Source organism: Silene latifolia, chromosome 4, assembly GCF_048544455.1.
Source record: "Silene latifolia isolate original U9 population chromosome 4, ASM4854445v1, whole genome shotgun sequence".
Lineage (NCBI taxonomy): Eukaryota > Viridiplantae > Streptophyta > Magnoliopsida > Caryophyllales > Caryophyllaceae > Silene > Silene latifolia.
In genome coordinates this window covers 6579280-6605585 of record NC_133529.1, presented here as the reverse complement: position 1 = coordinate 6605585, position 26306 = coordinate 6579280, and the positions used below count along the sequence as shown (strand labels likewise).

At 38.3% G+C, this 26306-nt stretch overlaps 1 protein-coding gene across 1 annotated transcript; it reads right to left on the bottom strand.

The window, feature by feature from the left end:
* Nucleotides 1-1104: 1104 nt before the first annotated feature.
* Nucleotides 1105-3030, bottom strand: LOC141652746 (expansin-A23-like). The gene is made up of 2 exons (XM_074460341.1): nucleotides 2803-3030; nucleotides 1105-1842 (listed from the first exon to the last, which is right to left on the bottom strand). Exons 1-2 carry the CDS (start codon nucleotides 2948-2950, stop codon nucleotides 1223-1225), a joined length of 768 nt encoding a protein of 255 aa, XP_074316442.1. The 5' UTR covers nucleotides 2951-3030; the 3' UTR covers nucleotides 1105-1222.
* Between the last annotated feature and the right edge of the window lie 23276 nt (nucleotides 3031-26306).

Below are 26306 nucleotides of genomic sequence, written 5' to 3'. Positions count from 1 at the left end.
AGAATATCATATTTATTAGGAATGTAATCAAAAATATTTATTTTTGTTTATTTTCTAGTCCTTTTGTGTTATTTCTATAATTTTGATTTCATATCATTAATCCCCGCCATTATAATGTGTAGATTTGATGTCCAAAATTTATGTCGTCTACCATATTTTTCTTTAGCGATTTATAGTAAGATATATAGCGAAAAAACATAAAATGTTGTGTGTTATCCAAAATGACACGAAAATTATAACTATTTGTGACTTATTATATAAATCCTCGGGTTATCCAATTTTTTTTATTTTTTTACAAATCATATCAATTGTCATACGTTTTTAATTAAAACATTTGTTAAGGCCTGAACTGACCCGATACACAAACTGACCAGAAATAACTAGATTCAATAAAACGAGCCGACTTAAAAGGGTAAACTAATCACCTAATCCAATATGGAGTATATTCAAAATTGATATGAGCCAACCTGCCTTGACCCTATTGTCATTACATACTCCCCATCAAATACACTGTTATTACGGACTTACGGAGTATGTTGTTACATTTCAATAATTCGGAGATTATGTGGATATATGTTGAGATAAGCTTAATAGTCCGTAAACTACCCGATTATTTATAAGTGGGAGGGTAAGCGTAAAGTGGCTTATCCCGTTTGCATAACTCAACACGCTTGTTATAAAATAATCACGCAAGTTTGTAGTTCATGGCCCGACATCTTTAGTGTCAATGTACCAGGGGCGTTTCGAATTAATGCGTTGTAGAACTTGTATAGTTGTATCCTACCCTTTTAGATATTTTAAATGGTCTGACGTAACAGTTTAGGTTTGGCTTATACGAGTAGAGTGGGTTGAATACGCCTAATCATTCGGATTAATATAGTTTTGTCAAGTCATCATATAAGCTCCAATAACCAACCATTGAGCATATCGATTTAAAGATAATGTCTCATCTTGCATAGTTTACACGTTTCTTTTATAGCTATACTATAATCAAAACGCCATTAAATAATACTTGTATACGACTATGTGTGATCAATTTAAAAAAAAAAACTACTGAGGCTAATAAAGAATGTAGTAAGATATATTATAAAAAAAATTATATTAATTGGAACATTGATCTAGCTACACTCAAATATAGATATGATGTGATAAAAAAAAAAGACTATTAGCAAAAATTAAACACCAAATTTTAAACTATGGGGTACTATTATATGTAATAACATCAATGCATGTTTTTATTGGCCTCGAATGTTTGATCAAGTTGCCAATTCTCCGGTGCAACATTATTAAAACGGTTTTTCCTACCATTACTAGTAGTAATCTGAAACGACAAACTTTGACCGTTTAACCTCTCAAAAGTTTGCCAATTTTGACCCCAATTACGTTGCATTTGTATCCAACTAGTTTTTGACCCTTTAATGTCCACCCTTGCAACATCTCCTACACCACCAACATTATAAATCAAAACCAACAACCAATATGAATTTCCCTTTAGCTCGAACTTGACACCCCCTTGCTTACGGCATTTTACCTTCCTAAAAAGGACGGGCACTACACCGCCTTTGTATTCGGCCATCTTTAAAAACATCGGCATTGATAAATCAAAATGTTTTCGAGGAGGATTGCACCATGGTTCTTGGGTTTCTGAGTACGTTGATGGACAAAAATTGGTGGTCGTGACTTTGATTGGACCGGCCCCCTCTTTGCACCATTTTGAGTCAACACACTTAATTTCGTAACATGACCCACACGCTGCGCCTTTGTTAAATAGGGCCTCACTTAGGGCAGTTGTTTCGAGTCCATATCCTTGCTCAAATAGATTTCCGTAGCCACATGCACCATCTATATAATATGATGTAAACGTTCATGTTAATTTTCATATTAATTTCTTTAACTATATACGTCGATAAACAATATATATTGCACTAATTGATTTATAACAACCAAATATCTCATAATCATTTGAAAGAAGTCGAGAATTTGTAGCTAATACATATACTGATATACATATGGCATTCGATACGCATCATATTCCGAATAACGTCTAACGCACTCTCGAATATTGAAACTAGAAAAATTAATGTTTTGATGATTTTGAGAATTAATTAAGGATTTCATTATAAGAATATGAGGTTGTTTTATATTTTGATAGTTCATAGTGTAATATATTATCAAAAAACATCATTTGACCACATGTGTTTAGAGCGTGGTTCAATAGTATTAACTAAAATATTTGAATGATCAACTTACTTTTATTTTAGGTTGATTTTCATATTAGTGCACCTAATATGAAAGAAACATATAAAATATTGAAGGATCAAATAAAAATAAACTCAAAGGTAGTGAAGGTATATGTTATGATGCAAAAACATAATTATTAAAAAAATATTTTATAACAATAAATAATAAAATTTATTTTAATATTTCAAATTTTCATGAGAATGTTTCTATCTTTTGAACTATTTGCATTATTAATGTGTACCTAATGTATCCAGAACCGCAATATATATTATTTATATATATATACTCTACTATTCTTTCCTATAGTGCTCTAAAATATTCTCAGTTATACTATACATCTACTTCAATATATAGAATCAACATTTTATAATCTTAGTTGAAAACATTGACTTTATTAATGTTTCAAAATTCATATTATATGTATCATTCCGAAAATATTTTCACTTATATAACAAGATAAGAGCAATATTTACGCATTATATATTTATGTATTAGACAAAAAGAAACGACTTAGGATTATACGGAGTAAAAAATACAACAAAGATTAGAAAAATTACGTACACATAGTTTCGCCACCTTCGATATCTCCATAAAATGTTGCATGTGCCGATTCCCAATTGTGACCGATGTGATTTTTTGCCCCCTCGACTACAATGATGAACCCTGCTATAATGAAAATATAGTGATATGTAAATCTAAAATCCACCATTGTTATAAGTTTCACTGATTTTAGGGTGAATATTTAGCTTAGAAGTGTAGGTAGATATGATAGTTATTAGTATAAAAAGGGATGGGATATATATACTTCTAAATTTATGTTGTTTAACTAAGAATTAGTCTAAAATGAATGCAGATTTATTCCACAACTGAAAACAATAATCAAGGAGTTTTTTTTGGTAGTAGTGTCAACAGTATCATATTTAAGAAATATTTATTTTGTTTATTTTCTAGTCCATTTGTGTTATTTATATAATTTTGATTTCATATCATTAATGCCCACCATTATAATGCGTAAATTTGATGTCTAAAATTTATGTCGTCTTTACCATATTTTTCTTTAGCGCTTTATAGTAGGATATATAGCGAAAAACATAAAATGTTGTGTGTTATCCAAAATGACATGAAAACTAAAACTATTTATGACTTATTATATAAATCTTGTATTCAGCACGTTAATGAAGACCAACTTGTTAGTAACAATCTCCGCTGTATATATAATGAAAATATGCAAAGATTTAATAATGACAATAGTCGGACGATGAAATTAGAGCATTGCTACATGGAGACTAACCGAGCCACTTATTGGTTAAGTAATCGTAGTGTATAGTACATTCAAGCATGGACCGGATTTTGCTAGACTATCCAGCGATAAAACCTCGTTCCATTTTACGTGAAGACATTTTTGGAGTTCCGCTATATATTCCCCGTGTAATAGCTTATTAATTTTTTGGATTCAACCCTCTTAATGTAGTGTAAAAAAATGTCTTGTTTTATATTAAAACCGAAGTAGGACATCACGTGGCATTAATAGAGGTTTTAGCCACGAGAGGTTATGTACGCTTTTGAGAACGTTTTGAACGCTAATAAAGTTCATATGCATCATGTACTTAACTATATGAATTAATAAAGAGACCATTTAAAATGGAATGATGAACTAAATATAGACGATCATTTAGTTTGATTCACCTTCGTTTATTACCTTATACTGGAATTTAAGCCATGTGTAATAAACGTCGTAAATATATGTCAAATGAGTAGGGTAGGTCGAGTTTTGATTATAGAGTTTGAGTTAGATTAGGACTCAGATCTTATCGGATCATATGTTCATGGTCCGAGATAAGTCTTTAATTTATACCACAATCTCTGATTCTTTTGATTTTCCTCACTTTTTAAGATTTGCAAGGAATATTTTATAGGCGATCCCCAAAAATTGAAGGGCGTATGATTTTAATACCTTTATGTTACAATTTATAACATATTGGTACATTTTCTATACCCTAGTCACTTTATTTTATACTTTTTTTTATTATAATTTTGTCTCCCTTTGTTTTTTTGTTTTTCACTTTTATTAATGATATTTTGTTATACAAAAATGTAATTCAACTTTTCCAACTTTGTCGCATAGCCCTACATTAAGAAAACCAATAAACATTTTATAAAATTAAGTATGAATGTTCATACATAAATCATATTAGATATATGTATATTTTTAGTTCTTAATTCAAACATTTTATTTCCGTGTTGCAAATTTTATGATTGAACATAATATTCTTTTTTACAGCGTCTAGCCTTTTAAACATGCCAACACTTTAGCAGACTAAATTAATACGACTAAAAGTAACTTTGATTAGTTACTCTACAACCACTTTAGTTTTATTAGTCGATGCTAACTCCAAATTTGCATAATGAACCATGTAAATTTGGTTTAAATGTAATTCTTTTCGACAATTTTTTTTTCAAACATCTATTGTACTATAACCTCTAGACCAGATAGATGGACTCAGACTTAAGGCTTTGGATTAGGTTATGCAAAACAAATCAAAGTACAAATCAAGTCAAATACAGTTTATGAGTCAGGACATTAAGATAAGGTCATAGCAAATACGTTTAAAAAACAACAGAGTTAACCACCTTATTCTAACTCGTATGTTTTTAGTCTTTTTGGGTGTATGATAGAACAGTCCGGTATTTTATTTGCTTATTTAATGTCATTGATTATTTAGCGATTTTTCTAGACATATTTCTACAATTATGAGGAACTTATTTTTTGTCATTGTGTGTGTGTGTTTTTAAACGCTGATATAGTGTTAAGTTTGACTTTTTATGTACTCGGTCCGTATTCCTTTTTTTTTTTTTATAAAGTAAGGAAACAAGAACAATTATAAATCAACCTATAACGTCCTTGCGGATGTGAAAGATAAGCGAAATTTAAAGAATTTCCATTTACCACGAAGTAACCATAAGATAAAAGGGTCAAAAGAAAGACTTTTCTCGGAAAAGTATGACACTTTAATATTCCATTAAAGAATTAAAAAATAAATTTAGATAAAACTTACAACCATACAAAATTCTACATATAAATAACAGTAAAGGGTAATAAAGAGACAACTTAATTCAACTTAATTTTGTAAATTGCCTAAGAAAACTTGCATAGTTTTTTGGACCTAAATAATTGCAGTCTTACCTATGCAAGGAAATGGCGAGTAAGCATTTGCCTATTACTCCATAGTCTTTTCGGTGAGAAGGAAATATGCGGTACGGAATACTTCCCGAAGAAGCCAAACGTTTAGTGAATTTTATTCATGTATTCATGGGGGTCTTTTCAACAAGGATGTGAGTATTTATGAAAGATTTATGTGAAGTTATGAGAACTTATATGTTTTGGTTTACTTTTACGGGTAAGCACACTTTTAAGTTTTTCATGAATTTCGTTGAGTTCAATTATATTTGCTTATATCTTATGAAATTGACAATATAGACGATTATCATTGTTTTGTGTGACTAATTATGAGTACTTTTGCCCATTGTTTCAAGTCTTTATTCCAAAGATAGATGATTGTAGCGGCTCTTTTTTCACTCTAAGGGTGCTGATTAAAGTAGAGGAGGCGGTTGAAATGGATATTTAAAATGAGAATAAAATTGAAATATGTGGGTGTTAAAACAGAATGACTAAAATGGTCAATATTGTAAATGATTGAGAAAATTATGTATAAACGAGAATAGTAATCTTAAAACGTTTTAAATCCTAAAAGATAGACTTGAAAAATAAAGGAAGTTAAGCAACACTAAGTAATTATCAAGAAACAAAAGCATAGTAAAAATGTTTGTAAACGTCAAGTTAATATATTTTTATGCCTATGATCATCTCCTTAACTGAACATTTCTATCAACGGTTCAATTTATTTCCCCAATATAATACTTGCTCGTTCTCTCATTTTACAATAACAACTGTTGGGTTCCTTATGTTGATGATAACATGCCCATTTGATTTGTATTATCTTAGTTTACCTTTTCAGGATTAATGATGTAATCAAGCTTGGATTAAGAAGTGTTGAAGTTGTTACTAATCCCATTGTAATTAGTCGTGTGTCATCTAATGTACAAGTGAGAAAGTTAAGTATAGCAGAGTAATAGAAATGTCCGGATGATCGTTGCTTTAACACGCATACAAATGGTGAGTGGACTTTGCCACAACTCGTAGAAACTTGAAGCTTCTTTTTTCTTTCAAATGCTTTCACGTGACTTATATTTTCAAAGATAAAAATCTGATTTTATTAAGGAGGTAGTATTCTTTAAAGAGTGGTTTGAATTATTCAAAATGTTTCCTCTTTATGCAAATTCAATCCTTTGGTTTTTAAGAAAACAAAAATTGCTTTTTGCCATTTTGGTGCTAACTTGTCATCATGTGACTTGTCTCACATCCTTTGTTTTTCTGAAAAAGCATGAGCATTTAAGGTTGTCTTTCAAACCTTCTTTCTCTATTCTTACCTTTGCAAAAGACTCCTTTTTGGTGCAAGTTATTAGGTGGTTGCAAATGGTCTTCACATGTGAGGTCTTTGACCCTTCAAAACCCTAGCAACCCCTTCACTCACCTCCTCTATATAAACCGTGCATCCTCCTCATTAAATCCCCAAGACTTTCTGAATTAATTCTTTCATGTTTTGCAAAGTGTTTTTAAAGAGTAAAAATCGTGTCTTTTGCAAAATCCTTTAAAAGTCTTCAAGTGTCTTTCGCTTTCTACATCGTGGCTATCACGTTGCTTTTCTATACTAAACTCTCTTGCTTAAAAGTGTTGATCTTGTAAAAGTTGTCCACCTCTATTCTTTGTTAAGAATGTGTTAGTGGAAACTTGATCCTTTACATTTTAAGTGTGTTAGTAGAGTTTAGGACGGAGTAGTCTTTAACTCTTGACAACCGGAGTAGGTTGTGAGTTGGCAATCGGAGTAGATTGCGAGTTAGCTTGTCATAGAACGGAGTAGTTCTTGTACTAGCTTTGCAACCGGAGTAGGTTGGCGTCTTTTATTACAAGGGTCTTTTAGTTGTCGGAGTAGATCACTAAAGGAAAGTAATAAAAAGGTAGATTGGACGTAGGCACTTTAGTATTTGCCGAACCAATTCAAAAACTCGTGTTCATTGTTTATCTCTTTAATTCCGCTGCTTTCTTTCTTTGTTTGTTTGTTTTGTTTCGCTTAAACTTAGAAGCAACAGTTCATCATACTGTCGCATTTGGTCTGCAGTCATACTTCACAAACTGAGACAAATAGATACAGTCAGAACGATTGTTGCTTTCATACTTCAGCAAACATTCATCGTGATACTTGTTCAATCTTTCAATATTATTCTAAGTATCCTCTAAATCTCTTTTGTTCACTTAACTTACTTTAATCAAATAAAGTTGAAGTTAAAATTTTTAAAAGAGTACCTAATTCACCCCCTCCCCCTCTTAGGTACTTGAATCCATAAACTCAACAATTGGTATCAGAGCCTCGTGCTCTTGATCGAGGCTAACCGCCTTAGAGTTTGATTCGTGGGTAATGGATTCCGAGAAACACTCCAAGATCCCGGTCTTTACCGGTTCGAATTTTGGATGGTGGAAACTCAAAATGGAACATTACATCAAAAGTATCGATTATCAATGTTGGAACATCATCCAAAATGGACCTCTTGCCATTGAGGAAACCGATATTCTTAACGGTTTCACCAAGACAAAAGAGGAAAGAAATTACAATGAGAACGACTTCAAGCTTGCCGAAAAGAATTCCAAAGCAATGTCGATTCTTCAACGTTGTGTTGGTGAGGGGGAAGTTAGTCGAATCTCCGGGTGTCCTACGGCAAAATCTATTTGGGATTCCCTTGTACTTGCTTATGAAGGGACGTCCCAAGTAAGAAAACACCGTATTGATCTTCTCATGCAACAATATGAAATGTTTAGAATGTCAAAGGACGAGTCTTTAAATAATTTTTCTTCTCGTTTTTCTTGTATTATTAATGAGCTTCAAAGTCTAGGAAGGAATTTCGAGTCCGAGGACATCATTCGAAAAATCCTTCGTAGTCTAACCCCTAAATGGCAACCTAAAGTCACCGCCATAGAGGAAGCTAAAGACTTGTCAACCCTATCTCTTCATGAACTAATGGGATCACTAATGGCTCACGAGTTCAATCTCGATAAGCATTCTAGTGAGTCATCAAAGGGAAAGAGTCTCGCCCTCACATCTTCTCCAAGTGATGAAGAAGATGAGGAGGAAGACGAGTTTGCTATGTTCACAAGGAACTTAGCCGGGTTGGTCAATGGCCAAGGTAACAAAAAGTTCACTAATAATTACTCTAAAAAACGCTTTCCTAAGAGACGACCTACTTCCACCATGGGATGCTTTAAATGTGGTGATAAAACTCATCAAATTAAAGAATGTCCCAAGTGGGAAGAAATCAAATCTAAGGAAAGAAGAGAAAAGGTTAAAAAGGACTACAAACATAGAGTCATGAGTGCTATATGGGGAATGTCCGACTCCGAGGAAGATGAGGAACTCATCGAGGAGGAACTTGAGGCTAAAATGTGTGTTGCAAATCATGGTAAAGAAAAAGTCTCAAAAACCTCAAAACTTGAACACTTAAGATGCCTCATGGCTAACCCCGACGATTTCGACTCCGATTCCGACAACGAGGTAAACAATCTAAAGGCCAAGGCTAGAACTTACTCCAAAGAGAAAGTATGTAAGCTTCTTGATCAACTTCTTGATAAGTGTCGGTCTCAAACTAACAAGCTTGATATAATGCAAAATGAGATTGAGGAAATTGCTCAAGAGAATTTTAATCAAAAATGAACTAAAAGCAACAGATCACAAGTATCGTCACTTCGAGGCATATAATGAGGTCAAAAGAGTCAACAAGTTAAACAAGCATTTGACTAAAGAACTAGAGCGTCTTAGGTTGACCCCCACGGATGTCTCTGACCTTGAAAATGTCAACACAACTTTGGTGATGCAAGTGTCCCAACTAACCAAGGAATGTGATGACGTTTTGAAGGACAAAGATGGTCTTGAAAATGAGATCTATGACCTTGTAGTTGAAGTTGTTGACTTAAGAGAAACAGTCTCTAAGACTGTTGCTTCTGACCACGAGTTAGACAAGTTTAAAAGAAAAAGTGAATGGTTGGAAAATGAAAATGAGTGTCTTAAAAGTGAGGTTGTTTGTCTCAAGAATGAAATAGAAGATCTCCATGATAGGCTTACTTTCTTTCAAAAAGGTATGCCCGAATGTAGCACTTCTAGGTCTTCACCTCACCATAGATCCGATGAAGTCGTTGATCTAAGCAAGAGACTTGACGAGATGACATCTAAATATGAAGAGTCTAAAGAAAGAATCATTTATCTTGTGTCTAAACTCAACAATCACACCCACGACTTCATTGTTGAGAAAAGATTGTCCATAGAAAGTGCTAACAATGATGAACTTAAAAGAGAAAAAGAAAAGAACTTGCATCTTCTCTCACGTGTCCATGACTTGACCAATGAACTTGTCAATGCTAAGAACATCACTGAAAAATGGGAAGGAAGTCAAACCGTGTTAAACTTCCTCACGAATCAAACCGAGAAATGTGAGAAATCCGCTGGTTTGGGGTTCAAATGGAACAATCGACGACCGTTGCATCCGCCTAAAAAAAACGATTTTAGAGGAAGGAAGTATGTAGGTCTTCCCGAATACATCATTTGCAATTATTGTGGTGACAATGGTCATGTTTTTAATGGTTGCACAAAACGATTTGATGACATTGATAAGAACACCAAAACATTAAAAGAAATGGACATTAAGAAAGACACCACAAGTTATGTTGATCACAAAAAGGGACCCAAATTCATTTGGGTTCCTAAACTCAAAAACTAATCTTGTGTAGGGCTTGGTGAGAGGCGGCCGCAATTGGTACTTGGATAGTGGATGCTCTCGTCACATGACGGGTGATAGAAGCCAATTCCTCTCACTTAAAGCGTATGATGGTGGCACGGTAAGGTTTGGTGACAACAAGAAAGGTGAAGTAATTGGTATTGGAAAAGTTGGTAAGTCATCCTTACTTTGTGTCGACAATGTGCGGCTTGTCAAAGGTTTGAAACATAATCTCCTTAGTATTTCTCAACTTTGTGATAAGGGTAATGTTGTTGAATTTCATGCTAATATGTGTCGAATTTTTGATGCCACTACTAATGAACTAATACTCGAAGGAAGACGTGTCAAAGATGTTTACTTAACTAATTTGAACTCTCTATCCGGTCACACCATGTCTTGCATGAGTGTAATGAACAATGATCCTTGGTTATGGCATAAAAGGTTTGGTCATGTTAGCACAAAAACTCTTAATACCCTTAAAAGACTTGATTTGGTTGAAGGCATTCCTAATATAAAATTTGAAATTGATAAAGTATGTGATGAATGTGCTAGGGGTAAACATGTTAAAAGTTCCTTCAAATCCAAAAGAATTATGAGCACATCTCAACCTTTGCAACTTTTACATATCGACTTGTGTGGACCAATGAGAACTAGAAGTAGAGGTGGTAGTCGTTACGTGTGTGTCATTGTTGATGATTACTCTAGGTTTGTTTGGGCACTCTTCCTAAGCTCTAAGGATGAGACATTTGATGAGTTTCTAATTTGGTTAAAGAAAATTCAAAATAAACTTGGTTTAAAACTTGTTTCAATGAGAACCGATCATGGAACCGAATTCGAAAACTCATCATTTGGTGCTTATTGTGATGACAATGGTGTAGACCATAACTTCTCAGCTCCTAGAACCCCACAACAAAATGGTGTGGTTGAAAGGATGAATAGAACCCTTGAAGGAATGGCTAGAACAATGTTATTAACTAGTAAGTTGCCTAAGAACTTTTGGGCGGAAGCGGTAAATACCGCTTGCTACATTTATAATCGTGTCATGATAAGGAGTATCTTAAATAAAACTCCCTATGAATCATTACGTGGAAGAAAGCCCAATATTTCATACTTTAGATGTTTTGGAAGCAAATGTTTTGTTCACAACAATGGTAAAAACAACTTGGGTAAGTTCGATCCACGTAGTGATGAAGGAGTATTTATTGGGTACTCCGATCATAGCAAGGCCTATAAAGTTTACAATAAACGAACCTTGTTAATTGAAGAAAGCATCCATGTCATTTTTGATGAATCTAGTGTGCTTGGACAGGTACAAAACATGGATGATGATGATGAGGATGAGGATGATGAATTTGAGATTGGTCTTGTTCGAAAAGACTTCGTGTTCACGGATGAAGAAGCCCCAAAGACTGAATTGCAACAGAGACACGAGAGACTGTCGCCATCAAAGGAGAGCAAAGAATCGGGGGAACACGTAGTACTTCCGATTCCTCTCTGGAAGCAACAGACCCAACGATCGTTGCTTCTACCTCCAGAATCAAGAAAACCAAAACAAAGTGAGGATGAAGAACCTTCCAGGCCAATGGAAACAATCCACTTTGGATCGATGCAAATTGAGGGGGAACAAGAAACCTTTGTTCCAAAGAAGTGGAAACATCAAAGCTCTCATCCACTCACTAATCTCACAAGTGATCTCAACTCGGGAATTCGAACAAGATCATCCGTCAACAAACTCGCTCACCTCAATGAGTATTGTGCCCATAATGCATTCCTTTCTCAAATTGAGCCTTCAAATGTAACAGATCGCCTTGATCGATGCAGATTGGGTGCTTGCCATGCAAGATGAGCTCAATCAATTCAAAAGAAATGAGGTATGACACTTAGTCCCTAGACCGCCTAATCGTACCGTCATTGGTACTAGGTGGGTCTTTCGCAACAAGCTTGATGACTCGGGAGAAATCGTAAGGAACAAGGCTAGACTAGTGGTGCAAGGTTATAACCAACAAGAGGGTATTGATTACGATGAAACCTATGCACCGGTAGCTAGACTTGAGGCCATACGATTGCTTATAGCTTTTGCGGCTCACAAAGGCATTAAACTCTTCCAAATGGATGTCAAAACCGCTTTCTTAAATGGATATTTGGAAGAAGATGTCTTTGTAGAGCAACCACCGGTTTTGAGAACAATGACTTGCCTAACCATGTTTTCAAATTAGACAAAGCTCTTTATGGTTTAAAACAAGCACCAAGATGTTGGTATGATAGATTGTCTAAATTTCTTATTGAAAATGGTTTTAAAAGAGGCTCCGTTGACAAAACATTGTTCTTGAAGCAACAATCAGATTTAACTGTTGGTTGTACAAGTATATGTTGATGACATTATATTTGGTGCAACAAATGAACTCCTTTACTTATATTTTTCGTAACTAATGAAATCGGAGTTTGAAATGAGCATGATGGGTGAGCTAGGATTCTTCCTTGGGCTCCAAATTAAGCAATCAAAGGATGGAATCATGATCCATCAACAAAAGTACATCAAAGAAATGCTTAAGAAATTTGGGATGACTAATGGTAAGCCTCATGATACACCTATGGTAGCCGGGTCCAAATTGGACAAGGATGAACTCGGTAAGAATGTTAGTGATAAGGTGTATAGAGGTATGATAGGCTCACTTCTCTACTTGACCGCAAGTCGTCCCGACATTCTCTTTAGTGTATGCTTATGTGCTAGATTCCAAGCAAATCCGAAAGAATCACATTTCAAAGCCGTTAAACGAATTCTTCTTCTTATTTGATTGGAACACAAAATCTTTACCTATGGTACCCCTTATATTGTCCTTTTGATCTTATAGGCTTTTCGGATGCGGACTATGCGGGGTGCACGGTGGATAAAAAGAGTACCTCCGGAATTGCAACGTTCTTGGGTCCTTGCTTGACTTCTTGGGCCTCAAAGAAACAAAACACGGTAGCTCTTTCTACGGCCGAAAGTGAGTATGTTAGTGCGGCACATTGTTGTTCTCAACTCCTTTGGGTAAAACAACAACTCTTGGATTTTGGTATTATTTTTGACTCCATTCCTTTAATGTGCGATAACACGAGTGCAATAAATATTTCCAAAAATCCTATTCAACACTCCAAAACCAAGCATATTGATATTCGTCACCATTTTATTCGTGATCATGTGGAAAAAGGACATATTAAACTTATCTTTTGCAAGACCGAAAATCAAATTGCCGATATTTTTACTAAACCACTTGCAAGAGAACATTTTGAGAAATTTAGATTAGAAATTGGGTTAATTAATAGCATGTGATTTTTTGTGTGAATTTTACATAATTCCTTAATTGATTTAATTAAATTTGGATATATGTTATTAAGTGTTCTAAGTGCATTGAATTCATGATTAGACCAAAAATTGACACCGTATTTGTGAGTCTCCTAATCACTCAACCTCATATCTAAATTTACGTTTATTATATGCTACCTTGCGTTTTTATTTCGAGTAATTCAATTTGTCTAGTTGGGCCAACCACCTCACTTACCACATTAAATGGGCCATTAATTTCTTCAATCCACTACCTACACCTACCCGTCCAAACCGCCTAAACCCACTAACTCTTCTTCTCCCAAATCCAACTCCCTCATATCTCACCTATCCTAACCCACCATGGTAAAAACATCATTTAACACACCCATTAAACCCACAAAAATTACCTCCCCTGTCACATCAAAACCACCTATATCACCAACTCCAACTATGACCCCAGTCAAAACATCCTACGCCTTTCCTCCACAAACTTCAAACACCACACCTTCGACAAACCCAGATCCACCTAGCCCTCAACCATCACCAAAACCCTCTGACCCTCCATCATCCGACGACATACCCATCGCCACAATGGTAGGACGACGCACGCGAGGTGTTCGAAAGAAGAGCTCCACTGTTCCGAGCTCCTCCTCCAAACCAAAGACGGTATTGGTTGAAGATGTTGAAGATGAAACCGAATTTGATTTGAATGAAAACCCATCAAAGTCCGGCGAGTCTGACCCGACTCCGGCGAAAAAGAACAACAAGAGAAAAGAAAAAGCCTCCTCCTCTCAATTACCCCCAATTTCAGAAACTTTCGAGCAAAGCAATGTTGATAACCCGATTGTTGATACCCCAATTGAAAATCCAAATGAACCCCCTCAGAAAAAATCGAAACCTTCAAAGAAAAAGCTTGTCTACCTTGCTCCCTCAGATCCGGTGTCCCTTATCTCGAAGTGGGACTTGGCCGTGGTTTGGGATCACCTTGAGAGTATTGATCTCCCTACTTCAATTTACAAAAACTGTGAGAGGTTAATGAACATCAAAGCTATTCACTCCCCTCGGGTTTACAATCAAACGTGGTTTGACCCGCCTGCCTTTCACTCAGTCCGAGATATGGTTTTAGCTCAAGGTTGGGAAAAACTGTTGGAAATGCGAGAGCCGGTGTTTGTTAGTGAGGTGATTCAATTCTTTGCTACGGTACGGGTTGATAAATCTGGTGAAACTCTTACGGCCAAGGTGAACGGTAAGCCCCTTAAACTGTCTCAATCTGATTTCGCTACCGCCCTTGGTATTCCCGTTGGAGGTTATGACAAACTCCCCTCCGAAACTTGGGTGGCTTTGTCTTATGCCTCACCTCTTAGCATTGCTCAAACCGTGTGTCCCAAAACTGTCTCCCCCGGACCCGTGAGCAACACCCAAATCCCACCTCCTCTTCGAATCATTTTTAACATGTTGTGTCGCTCAATTTATCCTTCGGGTGATAGAGGAAAACTCACCATTGCCATACAATATTTAATCTATCATATTGCTACCCATAAGAAGGTGAACCTAGTTGGTTTGATGTTTAAAAGATTTCACCTCATTTCGACCAAGCTTCGTCGACCTTCTTCTAGTATAATTTACCTCCCCTATGGCATGTGGTTATCGGTTGTGCTCAAGGCACAAGGGGTGTTGGTAAACACTAGCTTGGGTTCGTTGGATATGTGTGATGTGATGAGTGATGGGCAAATGGGAAAGATGTTGATCAAAATTGAGAATGATGAGCTGATTTCTGTAAAAATTAAAAAGGACCCTAAGTTGGGTCATCAAGTCAAGTGAATGCGGGTGGTATGCGGGAAGTACTCAATGCCGTGGCAGAGTTAGGTGCGTGGCTTAAGGAAGATGCTCGTAAGAAGGACTTGGCCATCTCGGCCCTTGCCTCCACAATGGATCTCATCCGTGGAGAGGTGGACATCATTTCCACCCTTGTGTCAACAAAAGAAGTCGGTGATGATCATGTGGATGATGACCCGTTGGGTAGTGGCTCGGATGGTGAACAAGCCTCCTCCCCTTAGCCTTCCTCCTTCCTCTCGGCCCTTTTAACCTTTTACCCGTATCCCTTCATTTTGTTCCACCCTTGGTTGTGCCTTTCTAAGACTATGTTTTATTGCTTGTTATTTTGAACAATTGGTGGTGTACTTTAAACTCTATTTAGCTTTGTTGAACTTTGATTAACTTATGCTTAATCCTTGTTGATGTTGACCTTGTTACCTTGTCACACTTATATGTGTCTTTTTGTGTTTTCTTATGCCTATTTGCACTCTAATGCTTTTGACATCTCTATCCATTTGATGATGTCAAGAGGGGGAAAAGGTAAACTCATGCTCTTAATCTCCTTGCTATTGATTAAACCAATGTCTTGTCTAACCTTCTTAAGCTTGATTCTTGTTTTGGGGCAATGTAAAATTGTCTTGATAGTTTGATTCTTGCTTTTGCCCTTGGTAAGGTAATATTGTCCCTTCTCTATCATTTGATCTTGCTTGCTTAAAATTCTTGAATCAAGGTGTTTACATTGCTTATACATTCGTTTGGGGCTTGTCATCATCAAAGGGGGAATTTGTTGGGTTCCTTATGTTGATGATAACATGCCCATTTGATTTGTATTATCTTAGTTCACCTTTTCAGGATTAATGATGTAATCAAGCTTGGATTAAGAAGTGTTGAAGTTGTTACTAATCCCATTGTAATTAGTCGTGTGTCATCTAATGTACAAGTGAGAAAGTTAAGTATAAAGAGTAATAGAAATAACCAGTCCAGGATGACTGTTGCTTTAACACGCATACAGCTGAGTGGACTTTGCCACAACTCGTAGAAACTTGAAGCTTCTTTTTTCTTTCAAATGCTTTCACGTGACTTATATTTTCAAAGATAAAAATCTGATTTTATTAAGGAGGTAGTATTCTTTAAAGAGTGGTTTGAATTATTCAAAATGTTTCCTCTTTATGCAAATTCAATCCTTTGGTTTTTAAGAAAACAAAAATTGCTTTTTGCCATTTTGGTGCTAACTTGTCATCATGTGACTTGTCTCACATCCTTTGTTTTTCTGAAAAAGCATGAGCATTTAAGGTTGTCTTTCAAACCTTCTTTCTCTATTCTTACCTTTGCAAAAGACTCCTTTTTGGTGCAAGTTATTAGGTGGTTGCAAATGGTCTTCACATGTGAGGTCTTTGACCCTTCAAAACCCTAGCAACCCCTTCACTCACCTCCTCTATATAAACCGTGCATCCTCCTCATTAAATCCCCAAGACTTTCTGAATTAATTCTTTCATGTTTTGCAAAGTGTTTTTAAAGAGTAAAAATCGTGTCTTTTGCAAAATCCTTTAAAAGTCTTCAAGTGTCTTTCAGTTTCTACAGTCGTGGCTACTGTTGCTTTTCTATACTAAACTCTCTTGCTTAAAAGTGTTGATCTTGTAAAAGTTGTCCACCTCTATTCTTTGTTAAGAATGTGTTAGTGGAAACTTGATCCTTTACATTTTAAGTGTGTTAGTAGAGTTTAGGACGGAGTAGTCTTTAACTCTTGACAACCGGAGTAGGTTGTGAGTTGGCAATCGGAGTAGATTGCGAGTTAGCTTGTCATAGAACGGAGTAGTTCTTGTACTAGCTTTGCAACCGGAGTAGGTTGGCGTCTTTTATTACAAGGGTCTTTTAGTTGTCGGAGTAGATCACTAAAGGAAAGTAATAAAAAGGTAGATTGGACGTAGGCACTTTAGTATTTGCCGAACCAATTCAAAAACTCGTGTTCATTGTTTATCTCTTTAATTCCGCTGCTTTCTTTCTTTGTTTGTTTGTTTTGTTTCGCTTAAACTTAGAAGCAACAGTTCATCATACTGTCGCATTTGGTCTGCAGTCATACTTCACAAACTGAGACAAATAGATACAGTCAGAACGATTGTTGCTTTCATACTTCAGCAAACATTCATCGTGATACTTGTTCAATCTTTCAATATTATTCTAAGTATCCTCTAAATCTCTTTTGTTCACTTAACTTACTTTAATCAAATAAAGTTGAAGTTAAAATTTTTAAAAGAGTACCTAATTCACCCCCTCCCCCTCTTAGGTACTTGAATCCATAAACTCAACAACAACTAAAGTAAATCTAGTGACACATCTTCTCTTATAGGGTTAATGTCTTCATTGAATAGTCTTTAAACTTATCAAGCAATTTTTTTTTCCGAATAAGCGCACTATATCGCGTGTAAGAATCGAACCCCCAAGGTCACGTTTGGAGTAAGAAATTTCTTCCCATTTGAGCTTAATCTTGTTCTTACCTGTCAAGCATACATCAAAGACTTGGAAAACACACAATTAGAGAGTGTTTGGTTGGCTACTTTGGAATGAAATTGAATAAATTTGATAAATTTCAATGTTTGATAGGAGTAATTTGGAATAGAGTTGGATACCTAATCAATTTTACCTCCATCCCAATCCATGGAATCTCATACCCACCCATTTGCCTTGGAATCCAACAACATTCCCCCCTTTTAGAATTTTTTTGGTGAACCAAACAATATTTAAGGTGTCATTTGATTCCATAATTTGAAATGAAATGGAATGAGGGTATAAGTATCTATATTCATACTTGTTAATGAGGTGTTTGGTTGATTACTTTGAAAAGAAATGGAATGAATTTCATTCATTCCATCGTTTGATTGGAGTGATCTGGAATGGAGTTACTTATATGATGGATTCCAACTCCACCTTAACCCCTTGAAATCCCATATTCACCAGTCACTTATCTCCCTTAGAATAAAACTTCATTCCCCCTTTTACAAATTTTGGCGAACCAAACAACATTCCATTCCATTCGGACTATCAAACTCCATTAAATTCCATTCCGACTTGTTGAACTGATAGATTATCGCACACCTAACAAAGATAAATATCCTAGTAACAAATGAATGTAGTAATAGGGATTTGAGTTGCTAAACAAGTTGTCATGGGGTGAACTCTATCAAGGTCGGTTATCAATTGATTGTTTGGTTGGTTTTAGAAACAATGATAAAATAATAGAAGAAAACAATAATAAAGAAGAGTCTATGGGAATCGGGTAACACATGCAAATTATGTAAATGCTCATGTCAAACTAGAAAATTGATAATAACGATAATTGTTTAAGCTTAAAGACAACCACTTTTCGGTCTTATTGTCAACCGTAGAGCAGGTCCTAGCGAGCTCTCGCTATTATTAGATCGGTCTACTAACACTATTACAAATCCAGGCAACTACAACGCCCCTTTAACAACGCTTATTCACGAAAATCACCATAGACGTTGTAGAACGTATGGCGCGAATTTTACTAAAATTAATTACAACGGTTATGGTTATATAACCGTTGTTATAAGTTTTAACAACGGGTCAAACATGCACAACCGTTGTTAATAATTTAGCGCAAAATTGGCGCAAAGTTAGTGAAAAGTAATCGCAACGGTTATTTTTTAAACCCGTTGTTAAAACTTTTTAACAACGGTTTTTTTTAACAACCGTTGTTAAAACTTTTTAACAACGGTTTTTGTTTAACAACCGTTGTCAATACTTTCCATACTATAAACCACACAAACACAGATCAGCTACAGCCACAAAACACAAAACACAAACCTTAACACAAACACAAACACAAACACAGACAAACACAAACACAAACACAAAACACACACTTTCTCATCGTCTCTTTCTCTCTTTCTCATCGTCGCTTTATCATCTGGCCGTCACTGTTGGTTTCATTGTCTCTTACTTTCTCTAATTATCAGGTAAATCTCGCCGTCACTGTTGGTTTCATCGTCTTTCATCGTCATTATTTTCTTTTTCTAATTATTTCATTTGCATGTATGTGTTTTTATCGATCATTATGTTATTTCTCTAAGTATTATTCGCTTAATTAGCTAGTAAAACAAATTAAATAAAATAAAACAAAGAAGAAGCAAGATGATAGAGAGAAATGCATGATAAACTTAATTAATTAATATATATATATATATATATATATATATATATATATATATATAAATACATAAATTAAAAAAAGAATTACATTAATAAAAATGCAATTCTTATATTTTCATAGAGAGTCTTATTCTCTTCTATGATATCCGTCCTCTCCTCCTTAGCTATTTGGAGGTTCCGTTCAGCAGTTGCTATATCGTCATATAGCTGCAACAACTGCTGCTCTGTCAAGCCATCTTTTTTGGCGTCCTTGAGTACGGATCGAGCATCCACAAGGTAGCGCCTGAAACTGTCCTCAATGTGGAGCAACCGGCGGATGAAACTGTTGTTGTTCTCGATCATAGTAAGAGTCTTAAGGATGATATCATTCATTTTATTGATGAAGTTTGGAGTTTGTTTGAAAGATTAATTAGGGTTTGGAGTTTGTTTTAGCAGTTAGGGTTTGGAGATAGTGAGATAATGGAATGGTGGTTGAGATAATGCATGTATTTATACTTAGTAATGTGTGGTTTGAGTTGTTTTTTAATTAATATATGTTTAGGAAGTTGTGCCATAATCATCATCATATCTCTCTCTGCTGCTTCAAATCTTATTACAACCCTTCTCATTCCATATTGTCCATTCATATGCACAGGGATGGCAGTAATAATGCATGCATCGGAATTATAACGGACCGTAATTATGCATGCATCTAGTAATATTTATTTATTTATTTTTTAAAAACAAACAACAACGGTTATTGAGAAACAACCCGTTGTCTTTAGTTATAACAACGGTTTTGTATATTACAACCGTTGTTATAACTTTCCCACCAAAATTGAGTCACACTTTCCACAACGACGAGTTTTTATACTTAAAATCGTTGTTAATAGTTTTAACAACGGGTTCCTTAAGAAAACCAACCGTTGTTAAAACCTTTTACAAAGGACGCTTTAACAACGTCCGCTTTTTTATATAACAACGGTTTTTAACCGTTGTTATAACCTGTATCTGTAGTAGTGTAAAATATACATAGGCTAATTCAGTTATGTGCCTCTCGACTTATAGAAAGAATTAACAAATTTAATCTAGGATTGTGGCCAGTAATAAAAAACTAACAATTCAATACAAGCATATGATATAAACTTTTAATTGATATTATCGCATGCCGATTCAATATTACATGTACTATTTATGCATGGCTCCCCTAGTCCGTAGACAAAAGAACTACTCTTGAATAATGAAAACTAAACTAATGACAAATGATGTAGTAAATATGAACATACTAACTAGTAATGGGAATGACAAATGAATAACAAAAGTAATACTCCCTCATATCCTAAATAACTTTCCCTATTTCTTTTTTCGTCTATTCACAATACTCTCTATATTTCTTTATTTGACAAACTTTTATACTTATTTTAATCACTCCACTCCACAACAATACTCCACAATATTCATACTTTATCTTATTTTAATCACCTTATTACCCCACAACAATAATTATTTTAATCACCTTACCCTACAACGATACTTATTTTAATCACACAATACCTTCTCTTTCTCCAATCTCCTACCCCCACACAAATACTTTACCATATAATACTCTCTTCCTTAATTCTTGTGCCCCCCTTAAATAGAGAGGGTTATTTAGAATAGGAGGGAGTACTGAAGATAAGATATCTTAACAATGAAAATAGGACTTCGAAATGAAGAACAAGATAACAAATGAAAATAACTTGTTATAACATAAAGGAAATGCGTAAATAAAATCAAAACTATACTACGAACTGAAATAAAGTGTATGAAAAACTTCTAAAAGTGGCGTGAGAGTCGTGCAAGAGGCCCCGAATTAAAACCCCTTATAAAGGAATAAGAGGTGCAACGTAAACGATCTAAGGAGGGGTAACCTCGATCGGGGACACCCCACCCCGATCGAGGACGTGATGTTCTTGGTCTTTGTCTTAATTCCGTCTTAACTTTTTGCTTTATGGTGATGCGAAATCCAGTGCTTACATATTTATGAGTCCGTTTAAGGCATCCTAGGGATCATATGACATCCAATGAATGCTCTTAACTTGGGCTTTTATTTGGACTTCATTTCTTTACTTGTCCACCAATCAAAGTTGGTTTCAACAAGTTCGGGATTTCCAATTTCTTCCCGAAATGCCCTTATACTTTCCGGAACGTCCTTGCATGGTCAAGACTTGCTCCTATTAGCTTTGAACGTGGGTGAATGCTAATTTGACGGGAAAAAGCTACCAAAGGCTTCATTTCCTACAAAATGCAATGAATACGAGCAAAAACACCTAGAACACGGAATTAACTCATAAATACACTAATAGAAGTGCAATAATCAAATAAAACTGAACTAAAATAGTGAGTTAAACTGGCTCGGTCTGTATGCTATACCACCCCTTGCCACCTTGAACATTCAGTCGAAGGTGATGAAGCCGGCGGAATAGGTTCACCGTTGGGGCCTCCCCCTTAAACTGGCATAGCCACACAAAGCCAACAATCGTCCTGATGGCCAACGGATGCAGCTGTGCCACAGCGACGTTCATTGCTTTAATTATGGCGAAACGTATGCATTGAGAGGAAACCGGAGCCCATACTCCAGGTGTCTCATGTATACGCCGATACAACCCGGGGAGAGCAACAGACGGCCCCCCCTCTTTAGGAATAACAATCCTATACTCTCTACGCCAAAGGAGAAATGATGTTCGAAAAGTCGGGACCCGAGCAAATCGGCGAACTTGTTGGTCCAAGCACGATCAGGGCCGATCTTACAGGCGTCGCCGTGATCCAAGAGATGCGGCCTCTCCTCATCAGAATGAGTCCTTTCCTCATCATCACCGTCATTATCACCATCATCATCATCCGAGAAACCATCCAAATACTGATCATCAACCTCAGGAGAAGGAGACCTAGGGCCCCCGGACCTTATCGGGATGGCGGCCAGTGCCTCCTCCTCATCAAGGCGCGACGGGTAACCCCCCGGCGCAGGATTACTAGGTCCGACATCAGCAGAAGACATGTTCACAACAAAAACTTAACAATTAAAAGTTGGAAAATTTGTTTGTTTACCTTGGGAAGAGTGTTACGCCGAGTAACGCTTCAAAGACTAGAGAGAAGTTTCGTCAAAGAAAACTAAGCGAAAAGAAGAAAATTTTTTGAGAGAATGAATTTGGAAGTCCAAATTCAGGGGCTAACTGCCCTATTTATAGGGCAAAGCCCACTCAAATCCGATCAATCAGGGCAAAGCCCATGAAGCGTCAACCAATCAACACCGAGACACGTGTCAAGCATAGGGGTGCTCACCGGTCTAAAACCGGACCGGACCGGACCGGACCGGATGAACCCGCGGACCGGATAACCACATAACCCAAGACCGCGGACCGGACCGCTTAGAAGGGGACCCGGACCGGACCAGAACCCTTTAGGTCCGGTTTTTTCCGGGTGGGGACCGGACCGGTACTAATTTATAAGGCAAATTTATTTTTATTTTTTAATGTGGACCGGACCGGACCGGACCGGAGACTGGTCACCATATTTTTTGGGACCCGGAGACCGGACCGGTTTGTATCCGGTCTGGACCGGACCGGACCGGACGGTCCGGGTCGGTCCGATTTGCCGGTCCGGACCACTTTTTGTTCACCCCTAGTCAAGCATGCAGCCACGGAATGTCAATCGTCACAACAGTTACCAATCTTCTTTGACACGCTACTTGGCGGAATGCCAATCGACGTATCTTCTTCAACACGCTCCATGTTATCTACTTGCCAAACGGCCAGCTGATCAACCAAGCTTGGCAGCACCGGCCGGGGGCAATCAAAGCATCTGGCACTCTCAACCTTGGACCCGCCGGCCAGCGACACCTTCTTTTCCACATTTGATGTCCATTACACATCCATGTGGAGGGGGGATATGGTACGGCGGCAATGCAACAAGCGGGAAGAGGAAGCCGGGGAAGAAAATGCAACTTGCGCAGAATACGCTCAACACTCATCGAAGGTCCATACCACGGCATAGACTACCCTAGGGGCAAATTGATGGGGCATATTCTGCACCCGCTGACCGAGTCAACATATTGAGCAAGGTCAAGGATCAAAAGACAGCAAGTCAACATGTTAGACCGCCTAACCGACGCAGCCTGTCGGCCGATCACTTGGGTCTCGGCTAGGCAACTAGCCAGCCGGGAGACATATCCGCGTACTCATATCCAAGACCCCTCGGCATGGAGTCAACAGGGCCCGCCGGCCTGCCATGGGTCCCTCGGCCGAGGGTAGAACAGACTTTCCACCTGTTACGCCACTTGGCCCACTTGGCCACTACGTGACAAAAGGTGAAAGTCTATAAATACTCCACTTCTCTCATTGAGAAGGGGATCCACAATCTAACCTAAAACTCACTATTCATCTGGTATAAACTCCCTTATCTCTCTATAATATACTTTGTCAAGTAACACACAACTTAATCCCTTTAAGTTTACTGACTTGAGCGTCGGAGTGAGTACGCTCGGTGCAAAGCCGAGCCCTCAGTTTGTTCATCGTTTCAGGAGAGACCGAAAGGAAGAGTCGAGACAAGGAAAGACATCATTTCACCAAGCTTACGTGGTAAACAAATCTGCTCTGGAATTACACCCGGAACAATTGGCGCCGTCTGTGGGGATCAGAGAATGGAAGCTAGTCAAATCCCTTACAAAAAAAAACATAAAACAAAACTCACCCAACAAGCTAAGAAAATGTCAAAGCAACAAGAAATAATTGTGACTGAAGAAACTGCATTCTATCAGGATGACACAGTCCACAATTCCGAGATTGGGCAGTCCCCCACCGGCCGGGTAATTCAACCGGCGTACGGGATGCCAATAATACCAGAAACACCACTGCTTACCGGCCAAGTCACTATCATGGGACATGTGGTCGATGCAAAGAAATCGAAACTACTCCTGGACTGATGGGTAATACGCGATCACCCCGCCGCAACGACGGTGACGGCAAGACACCCGCAGTGACCAGGGCCAATAAAGTGACCCCGAACAACTTGTCCGGGGCAATGCAAGGAGTGGAGCATACTAGGACGCCGGCGGTTCCCGTGGTGTCAGTGGCCGACCAAAGTCCTTCCCCCACGCGAGGGAGGACAGCGTCGCCGCGGCATCAAAGAGGCCACCCCCTAAGAAATGAAGACAGAAGTCCGACTCTCCAAAGTCGGACAACAAGAAGCCCTTCCCGTCACGGGGAGAGAAGCCGGACTAGGGCCACGAGGAGCCGATCGCCACGTGCTACTCGACACGTGGTCGACGGCCCCTCAAAGACCTATGTCCTCGAGGTCCCTGCGTCGCTAAACTAAAGCTGCCACCCTTATCCTACAAAGGGGATAGCGACCCAACCGACCACTCCGAGGCTTTCGAGTCTTACATGTCAGTGTGGGAGCAACCTGATGAGGTTTGGTGCCGAATCTTCCCAACAACCCTTCATGGGATGGCCCAAAGTTGGTACAAGGGGCTACCCAATGGCTCGGTATATTACTACGCCGACCTAAGAGACAACTTCATAGCCCAGTACTCTTGCAACAAGAGAAGGGCCGTGGAGACATCCGATCTCCTCACTATCCGACAGGGGGAGGACGAGTCCCTCCGGAGCTACGTGAAGAGGTTCGACGCGAAAGCTCAGCAGATCCGTGAGCTGAATGCCGAGCTGTCGGCCTTCGCACTGATGAAGGGCCTCCCGAAAGGCGAGCTCAAAGATGAGCTGATCAAGTGCGGTGACCTCAACCTGGACTCCGCCAGAAGGATGGCCGACCAAGCCATAAAGGTGGAGGACTACCACAAGACCTCGGTAAGTCACAGTGAATCTGGGCACTCAGGAAGGAGGAGCCACCGAGACAACGAGGATGAAGGACGCCGTGACAGCAATAGGCCACGGCCGGAAAGATCCAACAGGAAGCAAAACTCGGCGGGCGCCGGAGGGAGTTCGGGACCATACACCCATAAGTGGTACAGCGGTCCCACCCCTCTGGTCAAATCACCGGCAGAGGTCTTCGCCCTGAGCAAGAGCGAAGGGCAGAAGTGGACATGACCCTCCAAGATGAAGAGGGAAGGCGACGCAAGCCAATTTTGCGATTACCACGGCCAGCCCGGCCATAAGACCGACGACTATCGGCAACTGAAGAACGCCATTGAGGAGCTGATCCAAAAGGGGGCCCTCAGCAAGTACGTAGCTGGGAACCCAGAATCCAGCTCCGGCGGGGAGAAGAGAAAATCAGTATTCCACAGGATGGGAGTGATCCAGGTTGTCATCAGAGGGAACGAGAACGGTGGGTCGGCTAATAGGCACAAACGACACCTAAATGAGCTTTACCAAGCCATCAACTTTGTGCCCACCACAGCGATCCCCGCTCACACCGTCCCCGATATAACCATCGGAAGGAAAGACTACGAAGGAGTCGTAGCCCCACACAGCGACCCGCTGGTGGTCCACCTGGACATCGCCAACCACTTGGTCAAGAGGTGCCTGGTTGATACAGGTGCCTATACAAACATCATGTTCAGGGAATGCTTTCTCAATCTCGGTCTGAAGATTGAGGACCTGAGTCCCTGCACCAACCCACTGTACAGCTTCTCCGGGGCCGGCCTGGTACCCCTGGGGTCTATCAGACTGCCGGTGATGTTTGGACAAGCCGATGCGGCCAAGAATGTTTTATCTGAGTTCGTGGTCATTGATGGTTCGTCTGCCTACAACGTCCTCATAGGCCGAGTTACCTTGAGCGAGGCCGATGCTGTAATGTCCATCCGGGCCCTGACATTGATGTATGTCTCGGACCGGCGGGAGGCGCAAAAGCTCGTCTCAAAGGATGAAAGGGACGAGATTGTCAATGTCCAAGTATCTGCCAGAAGGTGCAACATGCAGTCCCTCAA

Coding starts and splice junctions, on each gene's coding strand:
- LOC141652746 (XM_074460341.1), bottom strand. CDS start 2,950: ATGGTGGATTTTAGATTTACATATCACTATATTTTCATTATAGCAGGG. Junction 1,843..2,802: donor CGAAGGTGGCGAAACTATGT/GTACGTAATTTT, acceptor CATATTATATAG/ATGGTGCATGTGGCTACGGA.